At 40.1% G+C, this 15,392-nt stretch overlaps 2 protein-coding genes across 2 annotated transcripts in view; one reads left to right on the top strand and one right to left on the bottom strand.

Moving 5' to 3' along the window:
- Window positions 1–853: 853 nt before the first annotated feature.
- Window positions 854–1,876, bottom strand: mchr1b (melanin-concentrating hormone receptor 1b; the record flags this gene model as incomplete). The annotated part of the gene is made up of 1 exon (XM_080043158.1): window positions 854–1,876. The coding sequence occupies exon 1, from the start codon at window positions 1,856–1,858 to the stop codon at window positions 854–856; it is 1,005 nt and encodes a 334-aa protein (XP_079899284.1). The 5' UTR covers window positions 1,859–1,876.
- Window positions 1,877–4,844: 2,968 nt separating this feature from the next.
- Window positions 4,845–15,392, top strand: part of grb2b (growth factor receptor-bound protein 2b) — a 31,823-nt gene continuing 21,275 nt past the window's right edge. The window contains exons 1-2 of the mRNA XM_080044657.1: window positions 4,845–5,009; window positions 6,833–7,093. Coding sequence (XP_079900783.1) covers window positions 7,016–7,093 — 78 coding nt within the window. The 5' untranslated portion in view covers window positions 4,845–5,009; window positions 6,833–7,015. The remainder of the gene's footprint in view (window positions 5,010–6,832; window positions 7,094–15,392) is intronic.

Genomic DNA, 15,392 nt, shown 5'->3' with positions numbered 1-15,392 from the left:
GTGCGCGTTTCATAAAGCCGATCTCTCAGTCAGCTGCTCTGCATGTAATCGGCAAATAAACTTATTGGAGGATCCCGAAATGTTTATCCAATCACAAGAGAGAACGCTACAAACCGAGACCCGTCTCACTCATGGTCTCACTGCCGGTGCACGCCAGAGCAACAGATGGGTGAATGTTTGTGCGCCTACAATGGCGGAGCAGGTAAAAATCCTTCCCAATGTCTGTTTTGATGGTTTGTATCATGTTTTATCACACTTATGGATCTGAGATGATGCTAGATAACTCGCTGCTTGAAGACCGCAGTGCATTAATGTGGTGACATAGGGACGAGCGAGGGGACTGCTATAACTGCAGTAACGACAGGAAGTTAGCTAAAAGAACCATTCCGCTTACAGCACCTTTAACCTGTTCTCAAAAACTGCAGTAAGTCTTTTCAGACGAGGCTGAAAAGAGAGGATTCAGTAATGGCATCGTGAAAACTATAAAGGGATTTTTTGGATACTAAACCATGAAAATAATTTCTATGAGAAACACAAATTACAGTTTTGAACCTGAAAATATGCATAATATGTGACCTTTAAAGGATCTGAGAGCTTTGATGTCAGATACCACAGCAAACCTTCAGAAGTCTTGATGTGTTAGGGCTGTTTTACACAGGTGGTCATAATGTTATGGCTGATATATGTGAGGTTGTTTGTAGTTCAGTAGGGTCACATTTAGATGTGTAATCTCCCCTTCATGATGTCTTCATGGATTCATATCTTCATGTTGATTTCTGAGGGAATATCAGCAGTCACTGGTTGCAGGTGATGCAGTTGGCAGCGGCCATAGGCGGCCCGCTAAACGTCCCTCTCAATGCATAGCGACGGTGACTGGCAGCCCGTTTTGTAGCAGTTCCCTTGATAAGTGCCAGTGAGACTGTTGAGAGCTGTCCGCTGCCATCCTTAGACTCATCCTCCCATCAACCTGAGCAGGGGCCACTTTGAACCTCCTGTGAGAAGGCCGGCTTTCTACGCCCAACTGCCTCTTGAACGTGTTACTAAACACAATGTAGATTAACGGGTTAATGCAGCTGTTGGCGTAGCCCATGCTGATGGCAATGTTGTAGGCATACAGGAAGGCAAAGCTGGGCCGCTGCACTCCGAGGTGGACCAACTGCAGGACGTAGTAGGGAGCCCAGCATGTGAAGAACGCCAGGCATATGGCCACCGCCATGCGGGTCACCTTCCTCGTCCGCACCCTAAGGTTGCGCTGGGGCAACGGAGCGACCGTGGCTGACATGTTTTGGAGGATCTTGAAGAAGACGCCGCAGATGACCAGCCAAGGCAGAGCAAAGGCCAAGAAGAACTGGTAGAGGGTGAACCAGTACGTATCTGTGGCCGGGTTGGGCAGCAGTAGGGCACAGCCGACCGAGCCGTCCTTGAGGCGCATGAGTCCCGCGTACATCCAGACCGGGGTGATGGAGACCAGAGAAAACAGCCAAACCAGAGCTACTGCCGCCCCGGCCACGGAGGGGGTCCGGATGTGTTTGAAGCGAATTGGATGGACGGTGGCCAGGTAGCGGTCCAGAGTCATCACTGTCAGGATGTACGTGCTGACGATCTGGCTGTTGGAATCGAGCGCTGTGATGACCGTGCACATGGTGCCACCAAAGCACCAGGAGCCGTTGCCCACAAGCTGGTGGATGAGGAAAGGCATGCCGAGGAGGAAGAGGAGGTCAGCCACGGATAAGCTGAAGATCAATATGTCCGGTGCTGTTTGCTGGGAGCAGAACTTGGTTTTCTTCACGATGATGTAGATGACAATACAGTTGCCGAAGATCCCAAAGAAACAGATGACACCGAAGATGCTGGGCATGAGCACATTGTTGTACTGCTCATGTTCTGGTTCAAAGGAAAAACAATACACCCTGTCAGTCACTGAGAGCACACAGCAAGTTGTAGGCTACTGCCTGTAATTCTTCTCCATACAGTGCTGCTTGAAAGTATGTGAACCCTTTGAGCATTTTGGAATTGTATTCAGTTTAACCATTAATCATTCATTTCTATCAATACCAGTATTTTTTATATGAAATAACAGATGTTTGTTTATCAATTCAACATTTTTCTTTTCTGGAAATCGATTGTTAAAACAGATAAAACAAATGATTTGCCAACTATTGTATGTGCAAAAGTTTGTGAACCCTGAGCTGCATTGCTTAAATCGAGCAGGTAAACACAATCAGGTGGGCCAAATTGAGTGATGAAATGGACCATTGTAATAAGAGATCTTTAGGGAAGAAATTGGGCGGCACTAGATAAAACGGAGATAAAACCAGGTCAGTTTAGCCCCACCAAAGTGAACCCACACAGGTCAACATGCCAAAAGGGAAAGAAAATTTCATAGGATCTCAGGAAGAGTTGCGATGTTGCACATAATAAGTTGGTAAATAATTTGTTTTATCTGTTTTAACAATTGATTTCCGGAAAAGAAAAATGTTGAATTGATAAACAGACATCTATTATTTCATATAAAAAATACTGTTATTGATAAAAATGAATGATTAATGGTTAAAATAAATAAAATTCCAAAAGGCTCAAGGGGTTCACATACTTTCAAGCAGCACTGTATACAAACCATTCACTCATTCATTCATTCATTCATTCATATAAAAGGATATTGATTATGTTCAATGCCACTGGATTTGATCAAAATGATAATAATAGCCTGATAATAATATTTAAAAATATCACAAATATCTATATTCTTAAATTCTTTAACAGTAATTTTGAATTAGTAATAACAGCCATCACCATTTTGCTCAGTACATTTCAATGTCACATTTTAAAAAGAGAAGAAAACAAACAACATACCTGCGTCGGGATTGTCAGGCGAGCTGAAGGATGAGAAAGATGAATTCGAAATGTTCCAAAAGTCCATCCCGAAAAAGCTTTTGGCGGTCTTTCTCTAAAATAGTCTAATAATAATAATCTAATCAAATGCAGTGTATAATAATAATAATAATAATAATAATAATAATAATAATAATAATAATAATAATAATAATAATAATAATAATAATAATAATAATAATAATAGGCCACTACAACTTAAATAGCAGAGCTGAAGCGAAATAAAGTCCAATTAGACAAAGTGTGGAGTTACAACAGCAACGTAAATGTATAATAAATAAAATAAAATAAACTTTAAGTCGCGCGGGCGTTTGTGTTACTCGAAGGGTAGCACGCGACCAAATAAAAGGAAGGCTACCTAAAGAACAAAAAAGGTTAACAAACAGAGCCTACCTTATCGTCGAATTAGTCTGAAAATAAGCAACACCAGATAGCCTAATTTCTTCTTTAATTTATCAGTTTCTATTTTGCTCCTTTCGTTGTCGCATGGTTTAATGTAGGCTATTCAGTAAGGAGAAATTGTATGTCATATAACGGCATTCCTAGGCTATCTAACCGTTGAGCATGTGCCTCGATGATGGGAACTTTGGCCATCGAGCACAGTAGAGCTATCCTTCTCTACTTCCTATTACCGCTAGGTGTCAGCATTGTCAAGTTTTTTTTGAATGCCTCTGTATGTCTAGAATTAAAAACAGATGTAAAAAAAAAAAGAAAAAAGGAGGACTACATATTTGCTACTTGATATTTAATGGGTTCAGCACTGGTATAAAGGTGCCTACCTTTATGATGAGAAGAACCAGTAGAATGAAAGTAAAATCTTAAGGAATGTGGATGGCAAGGCAAGTTTATTAAAGCACAATTCAGACACAAGGCAATTCAAAGTGCTCAACAGGGGCATACAAATAAATTAAGATATTCAATAAAAAAATTGAAAATATTGAAATTGCATTTAACAGATAAAAGGAAGAGCGGAAACAGGCAGATATGGTGTGAAAAGTTAGAATAAATTGCATTTAAAAGGCAATAAAAACAAGCAAATAAAAACATAGCCTACAAAAGTTACAGGTAGCCTAAATAAGGGATAGCCTACATAAAGATGCTCCAACTCCAGACGTATTTTTATTTGATGTTTCACCTCGTTTTCACCCCCAATTCCACCCTAACATAATATTTAAAGGCGGAGTTAGCAATTCTGCTTGTTGTCCAAATCACTTTTAATATCAGTGAATAGGCCTATCTCCTCACGATCACTAGCCTACCTTTCTGTACTGTGTGTGTATGGGGGGAAATCCAGTGTTAATACACACACTAGGCTCTGTAAACTGCTATACAACGTGTGTATGGCTAAACAAAGGGTGACGACCGTAGCTACTAACCGTTTACAGAGCCTAGGGTGTGTTTTAACAATGCATTTGTTTCAGCAAACACACAGTACAGACAGGTAGCAGATGGAAAGGATATTCACTGATTTTGACAAAACATTATTGGCAACAAGCATCCTCCATGATCGCTGTCTCCACCGTTAATGTCTAATGTGGATTGGTCTATAGGCCTATATGTGGTTTAACCCTTTTTAATTCGAATCTGTCTGAATCACATGTCACAAAACAGACAGGCAGAGATATACAGACAGACAGACAGACAGACAGACAGACAGACAGATAGATAGACAAATAGACAGACAGATAGATAGATAGATAGATAGATAGATAGATAGATAGATAGATAGATAGATAGATAGATAGATAGATAGATAGATAGATAGATAGATAGATAGATAGATAGATATTAGAACAGGGGATTACAGATTACAGGCAATTGTAATAGTTGTGTGTTGGGTCTGGCAGAGCGGTGGAGCAGACTGACAGGGAGGAGCTCCAGTCATAGCAGCAGCTGGCAGACCCTCCCTCCCTCTGAGCGCAGTGGAAGGAAGCGGAAATAAACGTCGTAAACCTTATGCTAGCAGCTACGTTCAGGCTCCTAGGACGGGGTGGAAGCGACACCAGACATACACCGTTTGTTGCCTCTCAAGAGGGAAGCAGGGAGCGGATACATTTACACCATAGGGATTTTTGTTTTGTCACGGAGACAGCGTCGAAAACGGAATATCTCGAGTGGTGAGTTTTTACCCCCCTCCCCTGCCCGTGCTTTCTCCTCACGTAAAAGTTGTGTTACTCCTTCCCTTCGCGACGCAGGCTAGTCAAGTTCAGTAGCGTTAGCTGGGCTAGCGACAACAGCTCTCGCGCTGTAGAAAAAAAAGGTGTTTTCTTCCTTTTCCACATTTGCCAACGTGAAGCTAGCTCGCAGGGCCTCGGGCGTTGATAGACAACCCCCATTTATGTGAAACCCTTGTCACTTATATAGTAACGTCATTGTTAAGGATGTGGCTGTGTTAAATTAAAGGGGTCTGAAGTTTGATAATCGCACCGCATCGCAGTTATTGTTACCCCGACCGTTAGCCCGGCATGCTAGCTCCAGCGTTCTAGAACACCAACTGGGGCGCAGGCTGTTCGCTTGAACAGGATTCGATTCACTTTCCAATTTGATTACTAAGCTTTCATACATAGTCTAGGGTGGTGCTAAATGGTAAAACATGGTTGGTTCCTCAAGACAACTAATTTCTACATGATGAAATCCGACATTTGTTTAAATTCTAGAGGAGTATCATCCCAGTGTGGTCCCTCCTTTTGGAGAACAGCTTCCCCTCTCAATACTTTTTCTTCCATGGCGTTGGTCCTGTCTGTCACTGATGTAGGCCTACTTTTGTTGTTCGCGTGCCTACAGTAACGTTACAGTGCCCACCGGGTTGAACTCGTTACTCGAGGGGATGCTGGCGGTTGTTTCACTGTAAACAATGGCTGCAGTCACATTTTATGACATATTTTGTATCAGTTCTCTCAAATGACTTCTCTAAAAGAAGAAAAACAGCTCTAGCTGAGCCTTTAACTGATGATCGTAGATGATAAAACGTGGATGAAATCCGAAAGTTGGCATTAGCAGATCATTTGCCATACGTTTGTTATGCTAATGTATTTATTTTTGTCGTCAGCTGGCTGGCTGTCAGATTTAATGGCCTTATTTGACGCAGAGCTGTATTAGTGTGAACCTATGGCGTGAACCCCCTCAGAGCTGCATGGTGGCCGCGTATCGGCAAACCAGCTTTAATGAGATAACGTAGCTTTATCCATTTAACTTCAGCCAGTGTATCGCTGTCAGCTCTGTTAAAGTAGGCTACTGACCCTGTGGTCGAGCCAGGCATTTGGCCGAGAGAGAAGAAAGGAATTGCCAATGATTGCAGTGAGCTTTGCATCAGTAGGCCTATATCTTCCTGTCCTCCTCCATACTAAAACTGTTTCCATATAAAGCAGCAAGACCATGGGGGTCTGAACAGCTTTTCACATAGGTTTGCCATCAGAGAGGGCCATTAGTGCGTGTGGGCTATATTTAATTTGGATATACAGTATATTATGATCCCAAGAGAGCAGAGTCTTTGATACCTCAAACTTTCTCTTAAGTGCAGGCAAACATTATAAGATATATTATGAGCGCTATTAAGAGCCATATAAAATCAAACTAAGTGCTTTTGTTTTCATTCAGGTCAACCAAATGTTTTTAAATATGTATGTTTTGGAGTAAACAATTGAACTATCAACCATACTTTTTTTTTTTTTTTTTCTTTTAAAGATATTTTTCTGGGCATTTTTATGCTTTATTGATAGTGCAGAGAGACAGAGGTGAAAATGGGGCAGAGAGGGGAGTGACATGCAGAGAACGACCGTGGGCGGGAATCGAACCCGGGTCTGCTGCTGGGCCCGGCCCGGGAGAGGGACGCCTTGCCAACTTTTTTTAAAAATAAAAATGCAATTGTCCTCTGCTGAGCAGCTGATTGCTCTACGCTCAATCTAGTATGATTGAGTGCTGTTCTGTTTCTTTTCCGCAGGTACCTTTCTGTAACCTTTATGTGAGGTCTAAGCCCTTAAGGAGCGGGTCATAGACGGGAGGAGAGACTCGGAGAAAAGCATCTGGCCACAGAAGCCTGGATAAGAGTTTTTATTTTTTAATTCAGTCCCCAGAAACACAAGTACAGCCGAGTCGTTTTTTAAGCACGCAGCAGCGACCGACCATGGAGGCCATTGCAAAATACGATTTCAATGCTACTGCTGATGACGAGCTTAGTTTCAAGCGTGGGGAAGTCCTTAAGGTAAGCAGCAACTACTATTTGATTGTTTAATGTTAAGACTTGTCTGTGTTACTCATAGGTATGAAGGCACTTCATTTTTTTTCATGCCCTACGTTTCTTTCCTGTGTAATTAATCATATCCGTTCTGTGTTAAAATGAAAGTGGTATCAACATTGTAATAGTTTTAGACGGTAATGTTATTTTAATTTTACACAAAGATCAAATCTAAAGCCTTCAATTATTTATTATTCATATTTAACATTGTCATCTACACGCCAGATGTATTTTTCAAAGTTAAACCCACATTTGAAAACCTTAAAGATCAGCAGGTTTGGACTATAGACTCAAATCCAAAACACTACAGAGTCATGTCACGATGCACACTGTAATTACATGAGGGCTACAGAACAACAACATTTTAAGTCTGGATGTTGTGATCCATTGGAAAGTAGTAAGAAAGTAGCCCTGCTTGTGCTAAACTGGAGTAAAAGCCCCTGTTTAAAGAGGCAAAAGATGCAAAGGTTTTGTTCCATAATGAACCGTCTAAAGTGCTCTCTGTGAAACCCCAGGCATGACTGGGTGCTCTCTGGGTGCCTGTCTGAGAAGGGTTTGTCACTTACCGACCTTGATGAGATTGCCAAGATATTAGAAAGTACATACTGCAATTTTCCAACAAAATGATTCTCTTTGGATTTAAATGCAATCATCATAATCCCTCTATCCAGAGTCATGGTCGTGACAGGAAGGATGCAGAGGCGAAAGAGAAAACTTTGATAAACCTTAAATATTTCATTATTTTCTAGGAAGACCCGTGTTGCTGTATACTTGGGTGTTTATAATTTTTTTGATAACATATGCCTTTCAAGAATGTATTTTTCTCCCCCATGAAATTAAGGTCAGGCCTACTAAAAAAGAACTGCCTGCAGTTAAGATAATTCTCAGAAACACAGCTCTTAAGCTCTTGGCTGATCACTGAGTGAATAGCCCCCTTTGTGAAAGATACATTTGTAAAGGACCACTGAGCTTTGTTTGTTTCCAGTGTAACCTGTCATCCTATTCTGATCATAACAATAAATAGTTTTTAAGGGCAACATCAGCTTCACCTACACACAGGTAGCTGGAAAGTTGTTAAACGTAACATGCACATTATTTTGTATTTTATCATATCTATTGTATTTTTTTTGCTGCAAAGTTGATGATCCAATTTGGAGAACTAATGTTGTCACCATCACTGCTAATTCAATGACTGTGTTTGCTGAATGTAGAATGGAACAAGAAACTGCAATACTGTAGCTACTTATAAGGGATAATTAGTGAGCAGTAAACAAACATCCTTCACTGTTGTATTCCTTTCCCATAATCTTGATCTGAACTCTGAATGGCGTTCTGCTGTTCAGAGGTGAGACTGCCCCTGTGCTCATGATTCAGTCAAGTGCTAGACTGCTTTACAGCTGTTTGCATCAAAGTGATGAAAGTACATTGCCTTTACACAATGATTGACATAAAGTTATATAAATTCAGTGGACTGTTCTATTAAGGGATGAGTGCTGTTTTGAGCAGGGAGTTTTGCAATGATTTCTTATCTCATCATGGGGGCCTAGAAGGGGAGAGCGAGTCGCCTTAGGAAACACTGATCTAAATATAAATTCAGATTAAATTTGCATATAAGAATTTTTTTTTTTACTTTCCCACACATTTTAACTGCTTGCTGTCATTTTTACCAGATGAGGAGATGAAGATATTGTTAGGGAAATATACCATTGATTTATTTACTTTTTAATTGAAATCATTAATGCCGAAAATAAAGTGAATATTATTTTATCATATATTGTACCTTTTTTTTTATGTTCTGCTTATTTTTTTGCTACATTTTAAAAGCCTAACTTGTACTTCTCAGTTCCCCAAATATTCAGCGTGTTGTTGCTTGGAATTCCCCGCTTTGTTTCCTTCATTGCAAAATTATTTTAAGGCATTTTGCAAACACCGTTACAGAAGTCTGTGAAATCTGTTCCTCTGAACTTCTGGATGTGACTACATAAAAGTCAGGAGGCAGGTGTTCATTTTTACATCATGACTAAAAACGAATCACTTAATTCTTAATTCTTTGGTCTTACCACGTATGAAACTTAAGAACTGCACTGGTTTGAATTTATGTCATTCATTTTGTAAATGACAGACAAAGCCATAGCCCCTTCCCGCTATCTTTTATTGTCTAACAGTCAAAGTATGTGGCCAGCCCCACCTGGCATACTATATTAAGAGATACTGATACAGTAATGCCTATCTCTGTAAACTTGGTAAATGTCTCTCTGACTTTGGTGCCCATCAATGCTGTGGCTTTGAGTGTAAATGCAGGCCTTTAAACAAGATGTTCACATATCCTGGCCCTAAGTACTTGACCCAGCTAGTGGGTAACATACTGTAAGTGCTACAAAAAAGGCTTTTCAGGTTATTTCTGGACAGAATGAATTTGAAATGTGGAAGGAAAGACTGCATGAACGTTGCCTCTAGCAAGGTCCTCATTTCATGTGAATCATTTGTTGGCCGCTCAGCCCAAAGGAGCAGTTCGCTTTTTAAGACACAATGAATTGTCAGATCCCATCCCCCCTCTCTCCATTTATTTCATCATCATCTTTTTTTTTTGTATATCTTGTTTTGTCCCTCTTCAGAGCACTAGTACATTAGTCTCAAGTCTAAATGTTTCCCCTCAGGTAACATTATAAGAAAGAGGATGGGACAAGCTCTCATCATTCACTGAAACATAGTGGTACAAAGGTGGACCCAGGCTACTCCCTGTTTGCATGTATAGGCTGCAGCTGATTTTTTATTTATTTATCCAATTATTTTTAAAGGTTATGTCCCACCAGGATATTGTGGCACAAAATGGTGCATTTGGTTATAACTGCAAAGTGTTAAATATTCTTCCTTTTTTATAAACTACTTGTTGCAATGGAGACCTACAACTTCCCTAAAGTGTGTTGGTGGTTAGCCTGGTGTTAGCTGTGGGTGGCACACTGTCTGTCTTTCTTTTTCTGCTTATTTCCCTTAAAAGAAATACGTATACAAACTGAGTCAGTCTGATCTCTCTCACTCACTATCTCTCTTTGCTCTTTGCACTCTGCTTTTTAGACCAGTTGGATATTTGGTTACATAACAGTTGTTTTAAAACATCAATAATACTAAACTAAATCCTTCTACCAGTTGACAGCATTACCACATATAAATTAAACATAGTAAAGAAACAGACAATGCAGCCAAAACAAATCTGTTCTGTTTATTTAGAACTGTCACGGTTTTAAATCCGATGTGTCTGTTGTTGTACCAGATACTGCATGATATACACACAAGCTTTTGGAGTAGTAGCCTACATCTGAAAGAGAAGTTTTTCTGAGGTGGAGAGTGTGTGCACAGTGGCTCATTTACTCCCATCACCATTGCTATCTGTCTGCTGATACTAATACTAAACAGCTCTGCTCTTATAGGACAAAGGAGTTCCTGTTAAGACTCTGCTTGTATAGCATCCTTAACCATTTTCCCTATAACTGGGAGATGGTGGCTGTGATGCTATCTATCTGTAGCCCTCACATTTGGCTTATTGAAGATGGGCTTTCAGTTTTTCACTTCACTGGTTCCTGCTTATATTCACAATATCACTATCTGTTACTAGATTCTACAATGGTGCAATTTCACAAATGTTGACAGTATCTTGTTATGTTTTATTCTAAACTCCAATTCCAGGTTGAGTTGTTAATATTGCAGTGATTTTTATATTTTTTTCTTTTTCACAATGTATTTTATATACACTATTGGAAGGAAGAGAGTGTGGTTTGGCAATGTAGGCATCTAGTACTCTAGCTCTTACCCAATGCCACCCAACTACACAGCAGTGTTGCTCCTTGTTTCAACTGCTTTTAGAAAAGGCCTTTTCTTATATAAGAAGATCTAAAAGTCTGAGGGGAGAAAAGGTTGTTTTAGCATCATGAAATCCTACTGTGTCAAACGATATTTAATCGTCCTGAAATGTGTATGCTTTTATCGTTCGTCAAAATTCCCACAAAGGTCCGTGATTACAAATAGGACATGCCAGTTTGTCTGGGGTTGAATATGAAAATGAGAATTTCCCTTATAGTGTTCCAAGAAAGAATGTCTGTGTATTAGTTTGATTTTGATTTTGGATGAGTGGCGTGCTTCTTTTATTTAGTTCGATTATGATCTTTTGTCCTCTTACTACACGCATCACTTTGATCAGCTTCTTAAGCTTTCATTCATAATATTATTTTGTTGCAACAGAATAGATTAATGGAAGCCATTCACAATGATCTATTCTGTATTGTCCAATGGCACCTGGATTATGTAGTAATTGGGTTCCACCACATTCGGACAGCTAGAAAGCTTTATGTCACTCACTGACTCACACAGAGCAGACCAGGCTCCCCTCTAATTTTGCAGCCTTGAGTCATAAACCATCCTTTACTTCCCCTATTTGCCAGTTCATGTGTAGTGAAGAAAAGGACCACATTATAACAGAGGCTTTAACCCCTCATCAACTCCTTCTTCATGTGAAACATTCTGTTTAGTAGCAGTTGTCAGAGCCATTTCAGGTTTTCATACAATCTATTTAATCTTAGAACTTGTACTTTTACTCTACATATTGCTTTTGCCCCCCCCCCCCTATCAGTAACAGGCACACTGAGCTGTTGCAACTACCTTCCTGTTTTATCTTCACAGACAGTTTCATGGTGTTTTAACAGTTTTAACTTCGCTCTTAATCTGAACGAAGACACCTATGTGTTGTCTGTCAGATACAGAAAACTGAAAATTTGAAAACATTGAAGCGTAGGTTTCAATTGAAAATGTCTTGCTGTACAAATGTGTGTGGGCCCACAACACATTTGCATAATGTAGACTGGTTCAGTTTCACAACGTGATCTGCCATCATGCATGTACAAAAAGAAATGTTATACTGTAAGAATATAAGGTGTTTGTGGTTTAAAAAAAAACAGGGGAAAATGTCTTGGGCCTCCTCGCTTGTAAAACTTGTCCCTGCAGGATTTAAAGGGTCATTTTATTGAAGCAAATATTTCATTGTTACAACTAGTTTCCGATGTATTAGAACCTTGCTTTTAAACTGTCAAATCAGTGAAAAATCAGTGAAATTACAACCCGGTATTGATGACATTCACAGCTGTCTCGATAAATAGACGCACGTCACATGAGCGTAAAAGTAATACAGGCAACCAGCCATATCTGCAGTAACTGGTCTTATCTTTAAGCGGGTTGTTGTCGTTTGACCAGTTTTAAAGCAAATCAGCTGTTTCCATTGCTTAGCCTATAGTCATATTCTGCTCATTTTCTGTGTCAACGAGCAGTTCTAGAAGCAAAGCAGCAGGCATGTGAAGGCCACAGAAGAGTCTGGCCATTGCCCTGAGCACTGTACACTTGTTCTCATTTCCTCCTTAAATAAATAAAGATTAACAGCCCTGCCTGCTGACAGAATTAGCTCTCATCAACAGATCTATGAACTCTGCCCATGTAGCAAGATCTAAGATCCGCCTTTCCACCTCGCTACAGCTAACTGCTGTCTGCAGATTCCATGTATGTGTTATTTAAACTTACTTCAAGTCATTCAACTGTCTATATTCTATGCAGCCATTAATGAAATAGTCTGCCATAAAACTTCTTAGTTAAAGTCAACACAGGAATCGAATGAGCACTTGCTAATAGATTACCAATAGAGCTGAGGCCTTTTTGCGATACAGTAAGGCACTCACTGGTCATTATAGGAGGCATGTTTAAGCTCAGAAAAGTGAAAATACAAACTAATTTATACACTGTCAAATGAGATATTTACTCACACGTTACAAGGAGCAACACTTAAAACATTGAAGCTTAGAAGACAGATATATAAAAAGTAGATGCTACTCACTAAACTAGATTTGTCAGCTATTCTCTACTTACTATACTAATAGCTTTTTGTATTTACATCACAAAATGCAATGTTGATTGGTTGCAACGGTCAAATGTGACAGTAATATTTCCTTGAGAAACCCACTATTGTTGCTCTGATCCTTTCAAAGCCCAGAGTCAAATTGGGCTTAGAATCTGTGGAAAAACTAAAATCATTTGTCCCAACATTAGTGTGTCCTTTTATGTGTTCTTTTGTTAAAGCTACGGCTTAGCTGTTTTCACATCCTGTTTGACATGTCTTCCAACCCCCAGCAACTTCCTGTGTCTCTCCAGCAACTGTACTGTGTGCACCGACCACACAACAGCATTGACTTTACACAGAAGCACACAGGCCCTCTGACAATGACTGTGAGAATTAATTATTGGCCCTACTTCCAATAGACTTGTAGTAAAAAATTATTTCGCTTCAGCAAGAACCCACCTTTGAAGACACCATGTGAAAGACATTTTGTTGAGGATGGAGCTTCTAGCTAGTTACTAAAACACATTATATTAAGGCCCCCCACCCCTCCCCTCATTAATGGTTCCCTCACCGCCTATTAGTGCTTAGAGTATTGATTTCCACTCCCTGACCCCAGAAGAGAGGAACGGTTGTATCACAGCTGTGATGCTTGTACCTCACGGAAATCCAAACCTCCCCTGAAAAACTCATAAGCCTTGATCAGAGCTTGAGCTCCTTCCCCAGATCGAAATCCTACCATTTGATTTTTCCGAAAGCTTGAAGTTCAAGTTGGCAGCATTTTTTTTCTGCACATTTCTTGTCTGCCTGTGTAATGCAGCAGTGCAGTTGAGTTGTGGAGCTGAAGGGTCAATAAATCTCTCATTGTGCAGTTTTTGTTACAGCAGAGACTCACCCTACTTAAGGCCTTTGCACACCGGGCGCGACGCGAATAAACGCAACGTAAAAGCGAATGTTTTGAAATGTGAATTTTGTCGCGTCCCACTTTAGAAGCGACGTCCTAGAAAAATCGAACTCAGTTAGAAAAAATAAAAAACGCAAATTCGCGATGCGAAATGACGGCGCTGGTGTGGAGGCTTGTATTGACTCTGTATACGTTCGTTAATTAACGGATTAATCGCACGAATAAAACGCACCTGGTGTGCAAAGGCCTTTACTCTGCCAGAGGCCTCGTAGGATCTCTCTGGAGTCCAAGAGACTGTGTGTGTGCGTGTGTGTTCGGTTCACATTTGCATAGGAGCAAACTACTTTGTAATTAAGTGCTGAATCTCTGGAGAGAAAAGCTTAGATAAGTACATTTCTGGCTCCGTTTTTTTTCCCCTTCTCTTCTTTTTTAGTTTTATTCAAACAGCGTGACCTTGTTTATGTAAAAAATAAAACTTTTCCAGAGGCTTTACTTTGAAATATTAAGTACATTATCTCCAATGAATGTTAGTTATTTAAGACAATGTTTAGTACAAAAACACACAGAGCGAAGTCCATCAGGATAAAGTGTAGTACAGCATTTCAGTTATCAAATGCAACAAATAAAACTCACAATATACTTTAAAATAGAAGGCATAGCAACTTTTTTTTCTCCCAGTGACGTCATTACCAGCATGCTGCTGTTCCCATGACCAATGGAAGGAGATGTGGAAACTGCAAATATTGCCTTAACTCAGTAATGGAGGGAAGTGTGTTTGTGTGACCCTCTTTCCTGCCTTTCTCCCCTTTTTGTAGTTGTTACAACTGTTTTGTATATTTGAGGCATCTGCTCCTGGTCAACATGCGTTAGCGGGCCCAGCAGGCCGACGCTTATTTATTTCGGCAACTACCCACTCTGGCCTGTTAGCTGCCCAACTGAGCGATGTTTAATGTCAGCACTCATGCCTGCTGCTGTCTCTGAAGTTGAAATGCGCTCTCTTAAATTGACACTCTCACTCTCTCTATTTGGGTGGCCTTGCTTGTTCATAGCTTCCTAGAGCATTACATTGTTTGCGCTCAGGTACAGGCGGTAGACCTTAACCAAAGAGTAGCAGCAGTGCAGGTGGCATGAGGCACTTACTTGACAGAGCATTTAAGAGCGTATGCAGTCGACATATGCCTCTATCCAAAATCACTCATTCACTTCTTCTTATTTAATGGACTGAATTGTTTGCTCTCTTGTGAGCACTGAAGTGACAAGTAGACTCTTGCTAATCATTATCTTTTTCTGTCATCACTGACAGGTTTTACAACACTGTAATTTCCATATCTATAAAATGCGAAGCATTGCATTGTGGGTTTGGAAGTAGTAAATAGATAGTAAATGGGGAGTGATTTCCGACACAGCCTTTGTGTTTGTACCTCTCTGCGGTGAAGGGATGTGATTGTATTTAGTCTTCTTCTAAATAATGACATGAAACTTTTTTAAAC

Source organism: Ammodytes marinus (assembly GCF_949987685.1).
Source record: "Ammodytes marinus genome assembly, chromosome: 16".
Lineage (NCBI taxonomy): Eukaryota > Metazoa > Chordata > Actinopteri > Uranoscopiformes > Ammodytidae > Ammodytes > Ammodytes marinus.
This window is presented reverse-complemented; position numbering and strand designations above follow the sequence as displayed.